General features: G+C 52.0%; 3 protein-coding genes across 8 annotated transcripts in view; 2 read left to right on the top strand and 1 right to left on the bottom strand.

The window, feature by feature from the left end:
* RNF121 (ring finger protein 121) overlaps window positions 1-8,398 on the top strand; it is a 76,008-nt gene extending 67,610 nt beyond the window's left edge. The window contains exons 7-9 of the mRNA XM_039252029.1: window positions 4,560-4,693; window positions 5,220-5,321; window positions 7,027-8,398. Of these exons, the coding sequence (XP_039107960.1) occupies window positions 4,560-4,693; window positions 5,220-5,321; window positions 7,027-7,147 (357 nt within the window). The 3' untranslated portion in view covers window positions 7,148-8,398. The remainder of the gene's footprint in view (window positions 1-4,559; window positions 4,694-5,219; window positions 5,322-7,026) is intronic.
* A 1,252-nt stretch (window positions 8,399-9,650) lies between these two features.
* Window positions 9,651-12,771, top strand: LOC120245121 (interleukin 18 binding protein). 2 transcript variants are annotated; one of them, XM_039252031.1, is made up of 5 exons: window positions 9,654-10,690; window positions 11,061-11,273; window positions 11,909-12,032; window positions 12,124-12,271; window positions 12,477-12,771. In XM_039252031.1, the coding sequence occupies exons 1-5, from the start codon at window positions 10,669-10,671 to the stop codon at window positions 12,561-12,563; spliced, it is 594 nt and encodes a 197-aa protein (XP_039107962.1). In that variant the 5' UTR covers window positions 9,654-10,668; the 3' UTR covers window positions 12,564-12,771. The 2 variants fall into 2 exon arrangements, with proteins under 2 accessions (XP_039107961.1, XP_039107962.1); XM_039252030.1 differs by having other exon boundaries at window positions 9,651-10,690; window positions 12,124-12,567.
* A 287-nt stretch (window positions 12,772-13,058) lies between these two features.
* Window positions 13,059-17,662, bottom strand: part of NUMA1 (nuclear mitotic apparatus protein 1) — a 71,226-nt gene continuing 66,622 nt past the window's right edge. For all 5 annotated transcript variants that reach the window (XM_039252026.1, XM_039252025.1, XM_039252027.1 and 2 more), the window contains 7 exons: window positions 16,967-17,213; window positions 15,916-16,144; window positions 15,242-15,378; window positions 14,707-14,883; window positions 14,418-14,531; window positions 14,105-14,326; window positions 13,059-13,769 (listed from right to left, as the gene is read on the bottom strand). In XM_039252026.1, the coding sequence (XP_039107957.1) occupies window positions 13,758-13,769; window positions 14,105-14,326; window positions 14,418-14,531; window positions 14,707-14,883; window positions 15,242-15,378; window positions 15,916-16,144; window positions 16,967-17,213 (1,138 nt within the window). In that variant the 3' untranslated portion in view covers window positions 13,059-13,757. The remainder of the gene's footprint in view (window positions 13,770-14,104; window positions 14,327-14,417; window positions 14,532-14,706; window positions 14,884-15,241; window positions 15,379-15,915; window positions 16,145-16,966; window positions 17,214-17,662) is intronic.

The following is a 17,662-nucleotide window of genomic DNA, read 5'->3' as shown; positions in this document are numbered from 1 at the left end:
TGTTTCTCATTGCCATGTAGTATTCCATCATATAGATAAACCACATCTTCTTGATCCATTCGTCCGCTGATGGACACTTAGGCTCTTTCCATGTTTTGGCTATTGTTGAGAGTGCTGCTATGAACCACTCTTTCCTTCTTAAAAGGATCTTTTCTCCTTGGCTTTTGTGATGCATCCCTATCCTGCTTTTCCTTGAGTGTCCTCTGTAGCTTGTCCTCCCCTGGAATGTCACTGTTCTCCTGAGCTCATACCTAAGGCATCTCTGCACTTGACCTAGGCATTCCCCTTTTCTCTTTCAACACCTTTCTGTACCTCTAATCCAGCACTTTTCTCAGTATTGTATCTTTAGTCTTCTGCTATCTTTTTGGCGTCACCAGTGTGTCCACTCTCAATTTTTACTGCCGTCAAATTAGCCCAGACCGTCACCTTAGCACAGGTCTCCAGCATCCGTTGCTTTTAAAGAATTGTCATTGTTGGGGCGCCTGGGTGGCTCAGTCGGTTGAGTGTCCAACTTCGGCTCGGGTCATGATCTTGCAATTCATGGGTTCGAGCCCCGTGTCAGGCTCTGTGCTGACAGCTCGGAGCCTGGAGCCTGCTTCGGATTCTGTGTCTCCCTCTCTCTCTGACCCTCCCCCCACTCACACTGTTTCTGTCTCTCAAAAATAAATAAAACATTAAAAAATTTAAAAAAATTGTCATTGTCCCTTAGCTGGCCTCTGGATCCATGTTGGTCTCCTCCATTTTTCACGCAGGAGACAGAGTAATCTTAAAACTTTGAGTCTGATCAGATGCTTTACATGACTTTCCATTTCAAGTCCAGAGTTCTTCAGGTGGCCAAGAAGGTGTCACAGTTTTCCTCTTTCTCACAACTCTAGCCGCATTGGGTTCGTTTTAGTTTCTCAAGTGTACTGGGCTCCTTTCCGCCTCAAGGCCTCTTCCCTCTTCTGCCTTTCTTCCTCCTAATGCCCACCACCCATTACCTCTCAGCCTTAAATGTCACTCCTTCACAGAAGCCTCCTCACATGACCTAGGGCTAGTTAGGAACCTCTTTCTTATCCCTTTACTGCCTTTTTAATTCTTGTTTTAGCCTACTTAATAATTCTTGTTTTCTATAAATATTTATTTAAAAAATTTTTAAGTTTACTTATTTTGAGAGAGATAGCACGCGGGGTGGGACAGAGAGAGAGAGGGAGGGAGAGAATCTCAAGCAGGCTCTGCACTGTCAGCGTGAAGCCTGATGCGAGGCTTGAACCCACAAATCGCAAGATCATGACCTGACCTGAAATCAGGAATCCGCCACTTAACTGACTGAGCCAACCAGGTATCCCGGTATTTATTTTTTAAATGTCATTCTCATTGTTGTAGGTTCCATGAGGACAGAGGCCAGAGGCCAGGTCTGTGTTCTTCCAGCATTATATCTCCAGGATATAATGGTCCAGTGGCTGATACTTTAGTAGGTACCCAGTATATTTTGATGGAAGGAGGGAAGGGTTTGGATGGCTTGCTCAAGTTCATTAAGATAGTAAGTGACAGAATACTGCAGTTAGGTCTGTCTAACCCTAATAAACCATTGGTTCCCTTCAGCGTGATCTACCAAAGGATCAGACTCTTGAGGTTAAACTAAAATCTGCCTCCCTGAATTTTACCCAGCTCCACTTCAGTGCCTCGTGATACATTCTCCTGTGTGGTCTCTGTGGGCCATGAGCGTGCTGGGACTTCCTGGTTTGACAGCTTACCTCATGGCTTTGTTGAAACACTAGGATTTGACCCTGCCTGCCTGTTGCCACATTAGCCTTATGGGAAGAACTCCAGAAATGAGAGGTCTAAGACAGGTACTTTCCTGACCTTCCCTCTTTCTGTCTTCACCACATCCAAGTTCCCTTTGATCCTTCATCCTTTTTTTTTTTGATAGAGAAAAAGAGACAGTGCCAGTGTCAACACAGAAGGGGCAGACAGAGAGGGAAAGAGAATCCCAACCAGGCTCCACACTGCCAGCACAGAGCCTAATGTGGGCCTGAACCCACAAAACTGTGAGATCATGACCTAAGCTGAAACCAGGAGTAGGTCGGACGCTTAACTGACTGAGCCACGCAGGCACCCTGATCCTGCATTCTTGGCCCCAGTGTCCTAGGGGCAGAACTCTGGGGTGATTTGAGGTTAAGCTCTTCCTCAGAGCTCTAAACCATCTCCTGAGTTGTAGCATTCTTAGTTCTCTTATTGCCTATGCTGTGGGCCAGAGTGAATGGCCACATTCCTATGCTAAGTAATTGTACAAGGACTCAGTGCCAAGCTGAACCCAGACCTCTTGGTCTCTCATCTCTCTGTTTAGTTGATGTGCCTAGAAATTCTAAGCCAGAACACATTTCAGAGACATCAACCTGTGAAGCTTTGGGGAAGTGTTTCTCAAAAGTGCCCCCCAACACTAACATTCTGAGATTCCAGCTTTTGAGAGTTGTGCAGTTCATGGATTCCTACAGGTTTGGTCCTGCCTTCTGACTCTAGCTTATCCTTTTCCACTGCCTTTTGTACTCTCGATAAAAAAATTGGAACCATTCGGATAACTAGCCTTCAGCAAGCTAAGTAGCTGATCATTCTGCAGCTAATATTCTGCAGATGTTATGGGACACCTTGGATGGAACTTGGTAAGAGTCAGAGGGTCTGGGTTCTAGTACCCTCTTGTTTCTTACCTCTTCTGGGCTTTGGTTTCCCCAGTGTTTGGGCTGCTCTGATAGTCTGTGATAATAAGTGTACTCACCTTGAGCTACATCAGAAAGTTTTACAAGAGAGTGAGCTGGGAGTGAAGACAGAAAGCTCTATATTCATGGACTCTTAGGGGCAGTGCGTTATCTCTGCTTTCTACCCTTGAGGATTCTTGGGTTCGAATAGCAGGCCTGATGGCTGACAGAGGCTACTCCTCAGGAGAGCAGCTTGGAGTGAGGAAGCCTCCATGTTGAGCGCAAGTTCTGGCAGGCACCTGGTGTCACCCTCTCCTCTCTCACCCAGCCTCAGGGCTTTGACTTTTTCAGAAGACAGTTGTTTGGAAACAGAAGAAAAAGAGAGTGAACTCAAGGACATACAAATGGCTAGGTGTAGTAAATCAACCTTATAGGTCCAGATGAATGTAATAAACCCCAAAGGCTTTTTCATAGTCCATTACAGAGTCTTGCAAATGTTTAAAAGTTCTGGAGATTTGTTGCACAATGTGAATATACTGAACACTAATGAACTTTAGTTCAGGCTTCAGTTGACTCGCTGCCTGTTCAGTCAGTCCCTTGAGTGTGTACTAAATTTATTTAGGCATTCTCCTATTCTGAATCATGCATGGTTACTTCCATTTCTTTGCTTGTTTTTATTATGTTATGGTATTATTTATGGTGGTAAAATATATGTAACTTAAAATTCACTATTTTAGCTATTTTTAAGTGTACAGTTCAGTGCATTAATTACATCCACAGTGTTGTGCAACTATCACCACTATTTCCAAAATTTTTCATCACCCCAAACAGAAATTCAGTGCCCATTAAGCAATAACTCCCAATTCCCTTCCCCCAGCCCCTGTCCACCTCTAACATGCATTCTGTCTCTCTGAATTTGCCTGTTCTAGATATTTTATCATATATATGGAATCATAATATTCGTCCTTTGGTGTCTGACATTTCACTTAGGGTGTTTTCAAGGTTCATGCCTATTGTAGGATGGATCAAAACTTCATTATTTTTATGACTTCTGAATAATATTCCGTATTGTGCATACACCACATTTTGTTTTATCCATTCATTTTTCGATGGACACTTGAATGGTTTCCCCCTTTTGGCTATTGTGAATAACGCTGCCTTGAGTGTTGGCTTACAAGTGTGTGTTTAGTCTTTTCATTTTTGGGGGGTACATACATGTAAGAGTGGAATTACTGTTTAAGTGGTAATTCTGTTTAACTTTTTAAGGAATTGCAAAACTCTTCTTTAATTATAAATAATACTTACAGTAATATCTATATACGTGAGGCTTTTTTGATATTTTTACTTCTTTACCTTACTTGAAGTGACATCAGTGGGCTAAAGGGCATGGCAGTTTGAGACATCATGCCAAATGCTGTCCAAAAGGATTAAGCCTCTTTTGCTGCTGCCACCAGTGTCTGGGAATGCCCTTGTCACCATTCCAACATTGCACCAAAAGTAGTTGACTGTTCTCAGTCTTAAAGAAGAGACATTGTCCATCTCTGATTGAAGCATAGTCTGACCCCAGAGTGGCTTACCTGACACCGCTCCAGATCACCCGCCCTGAGTCCTCCTACCTCCCGATTGCCTTGTGTCTGATACTGACTAGCCCAGTATTCAGGTGCTATTAGATCTGACTTCCCAGCCTGTCCCTGGTGTCCCTTTCTCCCTATCCACTTAGCAAAAGATGAGGGGAGTTTGGCATATAAAAGATGTTCTCTAGCTGTGGGACCTTCCCTTGGCACTTTACCTCCTCTTCAGAAGATCTGAGTCCTCTGTGGTACCTTCCTCCTTGGGCTAATTCTCACACCTTTCCTGTCTTTTCCTTCTGTTCTTCTTTCCCAGTTCTACAGCGAATCAGGCATGCCTACGAAACATCTCTCGGACAGTGTGTGTGCCGTGTGTGGGCAGCAGATCTTTGTGGATGTCAGTGAAGAGGGCATCATCGAGAACACGTATAGGCTGTCTTGCAATCATGTGTATCCTGTCTGGAGCCCCGGGGCCACATCTCTCTTGCCACATGGCATTCCAGTCAGGGAGTATGACCCTGGCATACTGTCCAGACATTAAAGTGTGAGTCACAAGAGGGCAGACATTTGGGTGGTGGTCTCTGCTAGAGAAGCTGACACCCAGGAGTGGAAATCACAGCCTCCCTCACTCTTTCCCACTGCTGTGGGCCACCTGTGTAAACAGTGTGTGTAGCCTGGCTGGATCAGAAAGGAGCCTGAAGCTGCACTAGTCTCCCCGTATTTATAATGTGCTTACTAAATGCCCATTCTGTACCACGTATTCTTTCCATTTTGCCCCATTACAACCCTGTAACATACAGATCATTATCCTCTCTTCACATAAGAGGAAACAGGATCAAAGAGAAAGGATGCGTCCAAGATTATACAGCTAAGAGGTGAAGCCAAGATTTGAACCTTTCTCCAGAGCTAATGCATGGGCACGGGGCTCCATTGCCATCCCGGCTGCCCACCATTTCCCTTAACCAGTGGTACTCAGATTCCACGAGTTCTGCATCCGCGGCTGGTGCATTGTGGGAAAGAAGCAGACATGTCCCTACTGCAAAGAGAAGGTGGATCTCAAGAGGATGTTCAGCAACCCGTATCCTTTGTTTGGGTTCTTCTCGGGCATGCGCAGTGGGAAGAAAGTGCTGGCCAGCACTCTCCATTTGTGTCCTCCCGTGGCCTTTCCTCCTGCCCCCAACCTGGTACATACCCACCATTCCACTTGGCTCATGGTCTAGGGAAGTAGGGGGTGGAACATGGGACAGGACTAGCAGCTCAGATTTTCATCATAGTTCTAGACCCCCCAACAGTAAATTGATGGCAGTAGCAGCCCACTTACTGTTTGCTTACTGTGTGGCTGGCACTTCAGCAAAATGCTTTGCTCATTTATCTCATTTGATTCTCTGGCAACTTGATGACCTTCCTCATTTTACAAATGAAATGGTTTAGAGGTTGAATAACCTACTCAAAGTTATACAGCTAATGAGTGATGCCTTACCTGTGACTTGTGGGGCTAGAGACTGGCTCTGTGCCTCTGTAGGGCCTGCAGAATACAGGGATGGCTGAGGGGCTCCTTGTTCCCATCCACTTTGAGCATGGGACCACTGCTTCTCTGAGCTACATTCTGTACCCTATCGGACCTCCCCACTTTGCCCTCACCTTCCTCTTCCTCCTCATCGCCTGTCTGTTGGAAATTGACAGCTACTACTCTGCCACCCCCTGCCCCTCACTTCTCCTGGGATCCAGGGACCCAGCTTTCTCTCCTCTCTTCCCCTGGCTGCGTGCTCTCTCGCTCATGCTCTCTCGCTCGCTCTCTCTCTCTCTCTCTCTCTCTCTCTCTCTCTCTCTCTCCAGCTCACTCACTCTCACTCTCTTCCCTTTCTTTCTCTCCCTCTCTCCCTGCCAGGGTTCCCTGTCCCCTGGTCACGGGCTGGGCTGGGCAGGGACCACTGCATTACCACACAGCACATTCCCATAGCCCCTGAACAGGAGGCTCTGGCCTGTCCTCGTAAGGTTTCTTGTTTGGTTATTCCAGGGTCTAGTTCAGGAACAGTTAAGTGAAACTGACACTTGGGACTTCCCTTAGTTCCCAAGGATTGGGCCTGGCTGCTCTTTCTAATGCTCTTGTAGTGGGTTCCCCCACAGTGTCATGATGTTCATTCTCTGCTTCCCCCAGAGATGAATTCCCATACTTCCTCTCTAGATGTCTTGCCCATCATTTAGTTATAAAGTGAAAGGAGTGGAACTCCTCTCTGGGGCCGCTTGGCCTCATGGTGTTCAGGGTGGGTGGGGATTCCTTAGAGCCTCTGCCCAGGGTTATCCCATGACTAACTTGGGATAACCCTCTCTTCCAACTCTGTCCCAGACTCAGCCCCTTCCTTGCCCTAGAAAACCTTCCACTGTGGATATTACAGGAACCTTTAGGGTTACCTTATCCCACTGCCCACCTCCCTGCAGCCATTGGCACAGATGCACTTACAACAGTCTCAAACTGTGTACTTTTACACCAATGGGCCCATCTTTAAGAAGGTGTTACATGGAAAGCCCCTCTCTGCATGTTGGTCTTCGCTTAGTTTCGCCTCTCTACTCTTCTCCCACGTCTGTCCCATCTTCTGCACTGGTTCCCTCTCCTTCTCCTATTCTCTGGGTTCAACCCTTCTAACATGGAGAAGCTGGCTGGGGCTTCCTCTCATTGTAGGCTCATTTCTGTGGAGCAGCTGGAAGTGTGGGCAGACCCTCTCACCCATCCCCTAGTCCAGCCTTAGCAGCTCTTACACATAGCCTCTTTAACGCACTGACAGCTGGGAGAGGCCTCACGTCATGTACGGGCAACTGCTGGATTGGCTTCGGTACTTGGTAGCCTGGCAGCCTGTCATCATTGGCCTGGTGCAAGGCATCAACTACATCCTGGGCCTGGAGTAGTCAGGAAGAAGAGCATCCACCCACTATGGACCTCAGGGCACTCTCCTCCCTGCCCTCCAAGACCTCCTGGGTGGGAAAGACTCAAAGGGGCACTTGGGCCACTCAGGACCCCTCCGGCTGTGTCCGGGCTGGGGAGGGAGATGATGGAGAACCAGCCAGTGGGGCTGTCAGCAGTGGGGGCTTTTTAAAAGAAAACTATTTTGATGAATATATTTAAAAACCTTTTTTATTGTGGAGCATAGGAATTGCCCCAACTCCTCCAGGCCTTACCCTCCTTGCTTGAGCAGGGTGGGAGCAGAGCCACACATTTTTGGTTTAAAGGAGCCTTCTCTGGCTGAAGCCTCAGCTGACCCCACCGCCATCTTTCCTTCCTTCTGTGGGGCTCCAGCCTAGTTCGCTCATTGTGGGAGAGCTCATGGGCTTTGCCTAATGCCACAGATGTGCACTGAAGGGTGAGGTGTCTTCCCTCTTCCCTGTCTGGGCCTGGGATTGGTATTGTGTCTGACTCTGTCTTCCCTTGTCCAGGACCCATAGACTGGTTGAGGCAAGTGGAACCTTGCGACTTCTCTAGTGAGGGAAGCCCTGGGGCCTCCATTGAGGATGTGTTTGGGGACAACCAGAAACAGCAGCAGCTTGGGTAACCTGCCCCTAAGCTGGGCTGTACTCAGCCAAGAACAGAGCCTATCCATATGTAGTGGGGCCACGGGGACTGCTGTTGGCAGCAGTGATTGAAGGCCCCTTATGTGAGCAGACCCTTCAGCCTGGAAGTGGTGACACGTGCCAAAGGCTGCCCTGCCACATCACTCACTTCCTTCCCTGAAAGTCTGAGTGAGAGAGTGTGTACGTCTGTGTGTAACAGAGGGACTATGACAGTTAAGACTCCCTGTCATCAGCGTTCCCTTGAAGCGGCCAGGGGATTCCCAGCCCAGGGAGTGTCCCTCTGTCAGCATCCTTGGGTCCTGGCTGGGCCTCGTAACACCTGGGCCTTGTAACAGGGGTGGTGGTGAGTGGGAAGAGAAGAGGGCAAGGCCCAGGCAAGTGTGGGTTCTAAAAAGAGGTTCCAAGTAGGCCCCAGCTCTGGCCTTAGGAGTTTTGAAGGAAGTGGGAGGGTAAACGTGGGCCCTCAGCACTGGGTTCCTAGGGAAGATGGCCCAGCTGGGCCTTCATCTTCAAGCGCAACAAGAGCCAAGCAGGATCTTGTCACTCCATTCTGAATAAACCTCTGTGAGCTGGGTTGGAAAGCTGAACATCCATCTTGCTTTATTCTTCCCTGGGGTCCCTGGGAGTACCTTGCCTTTGCTCCCTTTTGCTATTCCCATTTGAGAGCTGGATCCTGGGGGTAGTTGGCCCCACCCCTTATCCCTGGGAATGGTGTGATGCCAGGCTCCTGTCCTGTGGCAGAAGGGCCCTGGGGCGTCACTGGGTGACTCTCTTCCTCACCTCCTGAGGTCAGTGCCTTGCTACTGGTACCTCTTCTCATGAGCCACTCTCAACTTTGGCTTCTCTCACCCAGCTGTAGTTTCCCATAGCCCCCCACAGCTCATGCTGGTGGGCCCATTTGAAGGGTTCAGGGATCATTCTTTCACTTTTGTTCCCGGTACACTTCAGGCTCATGTGAGAAGCCAAGACCAGGCTGTCCAAGGCTCTTTTTTCGTACATCAGAAAGCCTGAATCCCGTGACCTCCCAGTGGCCCAAGTCTTATCTTGGTTCCACTCTAAAGAGTCCTGTCTCCTCTTTCTCCCATACCCCACACACCTCCCAAAGGACTATCTCAGAAACCCCAAGCAGCCTTGCCTCCTGACCTAATGGCTGGAGATAGGGCGCTCCCAGGGAAGAGTTTCATGACGCATCTTCTAAACCTAGCTCTGTCTCCTGGCCTCCCTGGCTCTGTTCTGGGCATTCTATCACAGAGAACACAGAGACCGCAAACCTCAGACACTTGGGTCTTGTCCTTCATGCTTGATCACTAGTCTTGGTCTTTCTGCCTCCGCAGACACTGGCAAGACCCTGATAGTGAGTGCCTCCTCCAGTTTTTCATCTCAGGTACCTCACCTCACCTCACCCTAGTCCTGGCGCCCTGCCCCAGCTCCATTTGTCCCGTCAGCCACCAGACTGGTGCATTTATATAGCTCTATTGTTGCTGGAGCCAGCGCTGAGCTGCTTGCTCCCCTACTTCCCTGGGACGTGCCCTCTCCTTTTAGGGCCAGAACTCCAGCTTATGTTCCAAGTCCTCAGCTTGACTCTGAGAGGTTCCTGCACACAAGGCTGGAGAGTACGGTCAGCATAGTTCCCATGGCATGGCTCACGTGGGGCTGGACACAGCTGGACTGAGTGTGGAGCTTCAAGAGGGGGGAGTTCTGAAAAAGAGGGCTCCTCGGGGCTTCTTGGGAGCCAGGTAGGGGGGAATTTAGACTTCTCAGTAAACCTAGACCTATAGTTCTGGCCAAGGGGCTGGGATGAGAGAAGCGAGAAGGCTTTCTGGGGTGGTGGGTAGGGGTGGGGTTGGTGGTTGAAGGGAGTGGAGAGCCTGAGAAAGGTCAGGATGGCAGGCTGGTGTGACATTGAGCCTGGAGTGGTCAAAGCAATCCAGTTTGGGCCCCCCAGTGCCTAGGACAGTTGACCCCTTGAATACCAGTGTGAATGTGAAAGGAGGAGTAAGAGGTCTGCTCATGTAGAAGCAAGGGCTGGTTCCGAAGAGCGAAGGTGGATGCCAGAGTCCTGACCCTTGACTGGGACAGAAGAATCCATCTGCGAGAGACTCTTTTCATAAGTTCATACTGTATGTGCCCCTGGGAGGGTGAAGCTGACAGGGGACTAAAGACCCAGTCTGATACCACCTGGAGAGTAGGGGGCCCTGTGAGTTACCAGGAAGGTTCTGGGCCCCCTGAACTTCATCTTCCAGAAGAGGCGCTGTGTACAGATGGACCCAGACTGGCGTCACATGTGTGCCCTCTGTTAGTAACTCGGAGCCTGCTCTGGAATCCTTGGTTAGAACAAAAGTGAAAGTGAAATGGGAGTGGAGAGTGCTTTCCCAGAAGGATTTCACTAATCTACCCTTCCCAAAACCAGCTCCAGTGAAGAGAGCTTTGCCTCTCTTTATGACGGGGTAAGTCCTTGGCCCCTTCTTGGGTGTTTCTCCATCCTTATAATGAAGGGGTTAGAGTGGACACATAACCACATAATGGCAATGGTAATAAAAGCTAGGGTGGGGAAAGATTGTCACTGGATGATCTTCAGCTCTGTTGCTACGTGCTGAAAGAGCTCCAGCCTGTGCTGGATGGGATGCCTGGAGTAAATAAATAGCAGTGCCTGGCAGCCCACTCAGAGTCCAGACTGAGGGAGAGCTGCGGAGTCTACAGGAAGGACAGGCCCATATGAATGGCTGGGATCCAGGCAAGCCACTGATATGTGAGAGAAGTAGTTTATTTACATTCTCCTCCCCCACCAGCCCCAAAGAGGAGGAAGTTGTCACAGTTAAATAGAGCCAGGCACGCCAGCTCTTTACACATCCGTCAAGACCATGAGACAGAACCGGACACCAGGTAGGATCTTGCGGCGGCGTGGGCAGGTGGGGGTAGGGCCTGAGAACAGAACAGAGTGGTGCAGGCCCCTCTGCCCCCCTACCCTGCCCCTATGGTGGAGCTTCACCCTACTGTTGTGCTGTCACTTTCAGCCTCTATCCAGATGCTATGGCTCTGGCTGTAGTACAAGTCTCCCTGTGCTCCATTCAAAAAGGATGGAGGTGGGGCCTGAGGGGTCCTTCTGCCCCTCCGATTCCCTGGGCAGAGCCCAGGAATCTCTGGGCCAGAGCTGCATCCAGGCAACAGTTCCTTCTCCAGCCAAGATCCAAGCCAGGATATTGAGCATTTCCGGGCAGACAGCAGTTGATCTCGGTGACTGTCCTACCCTCAGATCCCAGGCCTTTGCCGGTCCTGCTCCTGTGTGCCCAATTGATCTCTCACCTGGCTGGAGCCACACCTCTTCCTCAGGCCACTACCGCCGCTGCTGCTGGTGCCGCCACCGCCTCAGCTGGGATCACAGAGGACCTCTGCCCCTCCTGTCTCCCAGCAACTAAGCAGTGTCCAGCAATGGAGGTCACCTGGCCAGAACTGGAAGTTCCACTGAGTAAGGAGCAATTCTGATGGGAGCCCAAAAGGGCCCAGTGATCAGGATATGAGCTGTGGGAACAGAGGGCCCAAGGGTGGGCTTGACTCCTGAGCTGCCCCCTGACCCTACTTTATGCCATGTAGCCCCACCAGCCAGGGCAGCTTGCCAGAGCACTTGGCATCCCCCTTCCCACCCAGCATCATGAATGTGGGCGCAGGGCTGGGATGGAGAAAATTCAGACATAAGGATGGTCAGAGGACTCCCAGAGTCTTGACCGCAATATGTCCAAGGCCCAGCCTCCCGCCCACCTGAGCCCACTTGCCCTCTGGCCGCCTTAGAGGAGCAGTGGCCTCCTGCTGCTGCCTCCTTGGCCAGGGCTCCTAGAGTCCCCAAAGGCAAGCACTGGAAAAGATCATCTTTAAGAAACAGACTCGGAGTCATCACCTGAATCAAGGACCCATCCCCAGATTCCTGTTATTCAGCCCTGGGCCTCCCTTGTTAGACAACCACACTTCCCCATTAACGGACATTCCCACCTGGGTGGTGTGTCCGGCAGTAATCCAAGTTCCTGAATTGTGGGAGCCAAGGGGTAGGGCAGCATGGTGGAGGGGAGAGTGCTCTACACAAGGGCTAACAGCCACATGTGTCTGTAGATGGAATGCTGACCTTGTCCTGTACCGCCTGCAGCCGCTTCCCCCACTTCAGCATCCTCTACTGGCTGGGCAACGGTTCCTTCATCGAACACCTCCCAGGTCGGCTGAGGGAGGGCAGCATCAGGTGAGGGGTGCAGTGGCAAGGCTGGCAGGCAGGGGTGGGGGTAGGGGGCTCCTCCTATGGTCCTCTCATGGCCTTTCCTCCTCTGTTTCAGGCGGGAGCACCAGGGTGCACGCACCCAGCTGCAGACAGCCCTCGTGGTAGAGGAGCTGAGTCCCGCACTGAGCAACACCAACTTCTCTTGTGTTTTTGCGGATCCTGAGCAGACTGCCCAGCGTCATGTTGTCCTGGGCCAGCTCTGGGTGAGAAACCTGAGTGGAGGTTTCCACGGACAGGAGCAGTATGGGGAGGATAGGGTGGGCTCTGCCCAGAGCGGCCTCCAGCTACCATCCTCTGTGCCCCCAAGTGGAACACAGGATGCAGGCAGGGGAGGCATGGACTGGAGGAAGGTGACAAGAGATGTTCCCCATCCTTGAACCTGAACTTTGTCTGCCTTCGCTTCCCCAGGCTGGGCTGAGGACAGTTGTGCCCTGCACTCAAGAAGCCTTGCCCTCCAGCGGGTCCCCTCTGGAGGTGACCCCTCAAGACAGGTGAACTTCAGAACCTGGATGAAACAACATCACCTGAGCTGCAAGGGCAGCTCAGACCTCTCTCTACATCGACTTGATATTACATTCTTTCTTTCTGCCTCTAATGGACTATCCCAGAGAAGGCCAGGGGTAGTTGCTGTTTCTGACCGACAGCTACCTGGGCCCACGATGGGTACTCATAAATGATTTTTTTCAGTGGAGTCATGATGCCATCTGCTGTCACTTAAGCCATCATTCCATTTAGAGAACTTGGCCTGTCCCAGGAGTGAGTGTGGGAAGAGAGGGACTGTCACTCAGAAGCTGAAGATAAAATCAGATTCCAGGGACACAGGCCCTCAAAAGATAAGTGTGGGAACATCCTGTGGCGCCAGAAAGGCCAGGAGAAGGGATTTGAGAGAAAGCAGGTATGTAGTTTGGAAAACTTGGCAGGGACAAAGATGTACTTTGATGAACCTAAACTTCCCTTTATCCACACAGAACAAGACAGCTCAAGACTTACTTAAGGGAGAAAAATAGACTTTATTTACAAGTAATAACATTTAGAAAAGATCCATCCCTGGCCCTTAAAAACCTTCCCATCACTCCAAAATCCTACCCCAGTGTTAAGTCTGGGGAAGGGGGGATGAGCTGAAGGCTGCCCCCCTCCCACCCCCTATTGCCACCCCCAGGCATGGGGCCCATCTGTTCTGGAAAAGAGCATCTTCTGGGCAGCTGAGCCCTTGGGTGGATGGGAGCACCTCTAGGTGCACCCACTAGGTCAATGCCCAGTCCTGGACTTCAAAAGCAAGGGCCTCTAAGAGCAACAGGGACCAGGGCCTGCTCCTCCAATGGTCCCTTCTGGATCCAGAGGCTGAGGAGGAAGGGACTCTTGGGCCCAGCCACTCAAAGCTAGCCTCAAGTCTGGTTGTGATGAAGTGACTTTGTTCTAAGAAAACATCAGGAGGCAAGGTAGGGAGAAGACCCAGACTCTCCAGGCCTCTGGGGACAACTCTGAGAACACATCCGTTCACCTAGTGAAGGCTCCCGTGAAGATCCAGGTACTAGGCCGGGGGTGTGGGCAGGCATCACTGTCTGTAGGGGTTTGGCCACTGTTGGCCTGGGAGCTGAGAGAAGGCACTGAAAGGGACAGTAGAAGGAAAAGGACCAGGCGAGGTCGGCACTGAGGACACAGGTGGGGCCTCTCACTGGTCCTGGCCCTTCAGTGCTTTGCCTGAAAGAGAGAGACACAGTCACTTGGTGGGAGACTTGTGTTGCCAGCAGGTACCACCTGGCCTGGGGAGGCCTCTTTTAGCTCCCATCCCCCCCTAAGAGCCCTTCCTTGGCGTGATCTGGACATATCTACCTTCAGGTTATCAGTTGCTGGCTCTGCTAAGTGGACCTGCGTCTCCTCCTCAGGGGGCAGCCACTAAGAGAACACGTTCTCTTAGCCCACTCCCAGCAGTCTAACTGGGCTCCACCTTGGAAGCTTCCTGAGGGAGTACCCTGCTTCCACCCACTCTCCTAAGAGCCCATCCGCCCCCTTCCCTTCCCAGCCAGTGCTTCCACCTTGCCCTTGGCCCGAGGGGTGGCAGTGGCGGCGGCTATGGCAGCAGCAGTGGCGGTGCTGGCTGCAGTGGTGGCGATGCGAGGAGAGCGGCGGGTCCCACTGCGGGTGTTAGGGGAGGCCTTGGATGGGGCTTTCTTTGAGGCTCCCCTCCGCAAAAGGCTATTCCCAAGCTTCTTGGGTGTGTTGAGGATGCTAAAAGCCATTGACTGGCGACGGTCAGCCTGTCAGGGAGGGAAGGGCTGTCAAACTGGGCTGCACTTGGGCCCTGCCGGCAAGGTCCCTGTAGGGTCTCCCCTTCCGCTCCCCACTAACCTGTTTAACAGCTGGAGCTGCTTTCTTCTGGGCCTCGGTAGTGCTCTGTTTGCGCCCTTCGTGTCGGTCCCGGGGAGTCATGGGGCGTGGGAAGCAGCTGGTGGCCTTCTTAGACTATGGGGAAGAGGAGTTCACATCCAAAATCAGTTGTTTCAGAGCCGAATGGACCTCTTAAGTCAATACCACTCCCCTCAGGAAACCTCCCTTCTCAACAAACTCTATCCCTGCATCAAGTTCTTGAAGAGATAAGCCTGCTAGATGGAATAAAACCGGAGTCAGGGTCACCCACCTCAGGGGTACCAGGGCCCTGGTGGGGCTCCGAGGAGACCCGTTTGCGCTGCTGCCGGGTGGTGATGCCCGCACCCTCGGCTATCTGGGCTGGCTGCATGCTGGCTCGGCGCAGGGTCTCCTGGGGGTCACCAGTTTTCATCTCCTCATCTGTGATGGTAGCCAGGCTCAGGGAAGGCTGTGTGGGATGGAAGGAGGGGGTCAATGTAGCAGGACCACCCCAGAACTCTTCACAGGCCTGGTGTGTACAGCAGCTAAAAGCCTTCCTGTTGTGGAAGGTCTCCCTTCCTGTTGTCTTCTCCACTTAGGCCCTGCACGATAGCCAGAGCAGTCCCATGCAGACCTCCTCCACAAACTCAGGTCCACCCGCAGTGAATTCATCCCGAACCCCCACTCTGCCAGCTATTCCACTAGAAGCATAAGGTCACTCTGCAGCAGGCCACCAGAGCTGGGTCAGCAGGTAGCACTGGGGTGGAGTGCCAAGGGAGGAGGAGGGGAGCTAGCGTAGGTCCTGTGCAGATGACCCCCAAGCTCACCCGGGACTCCAGGGGATAGCAGGTCTTCAGGTGTGGGGGGCATACTCGATTGCGCTGCTGCAGCTCTGCAATGCGGTTCCAGTCGTCCAGCTGCTCAGGCTCATCCTGGCAAGTGCCCATGTAGAAGCTGTTCCTTCCTGTGGAGGGCAGGGAAGCTGAAGCAGGTGGGGCTAGGAAGAGTGAGGGTAGAGGCAGCAGGTTGCCCACTGGTCCTGGCCTCTTAGCAACCTTTGCAGCCACCACTCCTGTGGACTTCAAAGCCCAGTGCCCCCGAGTCCTGCTCTGCTCAGTGCACTCTCCCTGGGGAGGTCAAAAGAAATCCTATGCAGAGGCCGACACCCTAAGGAAACTAACTGAGGACCAGGAACTGATAACCAGAGGTCCCTGAGGCCAAGAGCCTTTAAGAATCTAAGGACAGAACACTGACCCAGCACGGCCTTTTTGGCACCCCTTACCACCACCTAAGACAGGGTAACAGAGGACTCCAGGCAGCAGCTGAGCCTCACTGTTCTGCTGGGAGTCCCAGGCTCCCTTGTGTGACCATTTCCAATTCACCCTGGCTGAGATTAACATCAGCCTGATTGCTCGGACCACTCCTGAGGCTGTAGGGAGGCGGGGCGGGTAAGGTGCCAGCCTTGGGTTTTCTTTGTGTTAAGCCCTTATGGTCCCCTCACCTGGAGGGGCCCCACTGGATACCCCAGCCTGGGAACGGCGAGCAGAACTGCGAGTGGTGGGCCGGTAGCCAGGCAGGCTGAGCAGAGCCGAGTTGCCATCATCAGGAGAGCCCAGGCGGGCTAGAGACTGGGTAGAAGATGTGGCTCGTGGGCCGGCCTGGGAAGCAGGGGCCGACTGTGTGCTGTAGAAGGATGAATTGGCGCTGTCCGGCTCTTCCACGTCTAGCTTCTGGAAGAAAGGATGGATCTGGTGGGGTGGGGCCCTGACAGTCTACAAAGATGCCTCCTGTTCACCTTCCTAAATAGGGCCTCACATCCCACAGCAGCAGGTGTTCCCACTGCTTTGCAGGGATCCTTAGATGTACTTCTACAAAGAATGAGCCCCGTTGCTAAGAATGCCGAGGCTATCCCATTTTCATTTCACTCTGTTAACAGTACTTTGGGAAAGCAAAGTGGGTGACCAGACCATTTTAGAATCAAGATGCAAAAAAAGAAAGTGACCAGCCCCCAGGTAACAGCTAGAGGGTGGGAGAGCCAGGGGCTGGAATGGTGGTCTCCTGAGCTAGTCATAGTCAGGCTCAGCCCAAGCTTGCCAGTGCCTTGCCCATCTTTTAGAACTTCTCCAGCTTCTTGGTAGCACACAAGAGGTGCCGTCTGTTGCACCAAAGGAGCCTTCCCATTCCCCATCCTCCTCAGGGTATGGAAACAAGGGCCAGTCAGAGCCCCCAACTTAGTCGGCCGCTCTCTGGGTGGCCTCAAGGCATCTCAGCCACCCAGAAGGTACCCTGCAGGCACAGGGCTGGGCTGCAACTTCATCTTCTCCTGTCTGGCTGGTCTGCATGGGTCAGTACTACACATGAAAAGAAACCACCTTAGAGCCAGTAGGCATCCAATTCCAGCCCTGCTACTTTCTACAACAGAGGCCTTGCCAAGTCATGGTGCTTCTTTGGAAGACATGGACTAGTCAGCCTCCGGAGGCACCCGATGGGAAAGATTCCCTTAAGAGCAAGTGAGCATGACTGTCCTACAAGCCCACTCCCAGCAGCCTGACCTTGGTCATGGTGATGTTGATGATCTGCGTGGTACGCCGACGAGCAGAGCGAGTCTTCCGGCCTGAATCCAGGAAGACGTCCCCCAGGGAGTCCAAGCTGCTCTCCAGTGGGGCCTGACCGCGAGCAGGGATGGGGGTGAAGTAGAGACTCTCAAGGGATTCTACCTTGGGGGGCAGGCGCTGGGAGATGGGGGAGGCTGGCTCTCCAGGGATACTGGTGCCATCTGGCTGGGTTCGAGGCAGCTGGCTGTAGAAAAGAAACTTGCTGAGAGGTGTCGTGCCTGACGCTAAAAGGCAAGTCTGTTCATCCCTTTGCTCCAATACATTTATTACAAGCAGACCAGGTCAAACACCCCATTCTCTGATTTTTGAAAGGCATCAAGGAGAGCCCTTGACCTGGGTCCTCCCTTCACTCTCCATTTCTGGTCAGCCCATCTATTCGCCTGGCTTTCTGAGCTCCTTAACACTGGCAACTCCCAGCTCCACCACGAACATGTCCAAACTAGGTCCATCCATCTGGTCCTCCTCCTGGATCTCCTGCCTCAGGGAATGAAAGCAGCCATGAACATGGGCTCAATCCTACCTCTTCCCTCCAGGCCAGCAGCTCACCTAACCATATCCCACTGCATTCGCATGTCCTTCCATGGTCTGCCTCATCTCTCACCTAGATTTGGTAGCTGAGGGGACAAGCCCGGG

Source organism: Hyaena hyaena, unplaced genomic scaffold, assembly GCF_003009895.1.
Source record: "Hyaena hyaena isolate Hyena2069 unplaced genomic scaffold, ASM300989v1 scaffold_406, whole genome shotgun sequence".
NCBI lineage: Eukaryota > Metazoa > Chordata > Mammalia > Carnivora > Hyaenidae > Hyaena > Hyaena hyaena.
The sequence above is the reverse complement of the archived record's forward strand: the minus strand, read 5'-3'. Positions and strand labels throughout refer to the sequence as shown.

Coding starts and splice junctions, on each gene's coding strand:
- LOC120245121 (XM_039252030.1), top strand. CDS start 10,669: ATGAGACAGAACCGGACACCAG. Junction 10,691..11,060: donor GAGACAGAACCGGACACCAG/GTAGGATCTTGC, acceptor TCCTACCCTCAG/ATCCCAGGCCTTTGCCGGTC. Junction 11,274..11,908: donor AGAACTGGAAGTTCCACTGA/GTAAGGAGCAAT, acceptor ATGTGTCTGTAG/ATGGAATGCTGACCTTGTCC.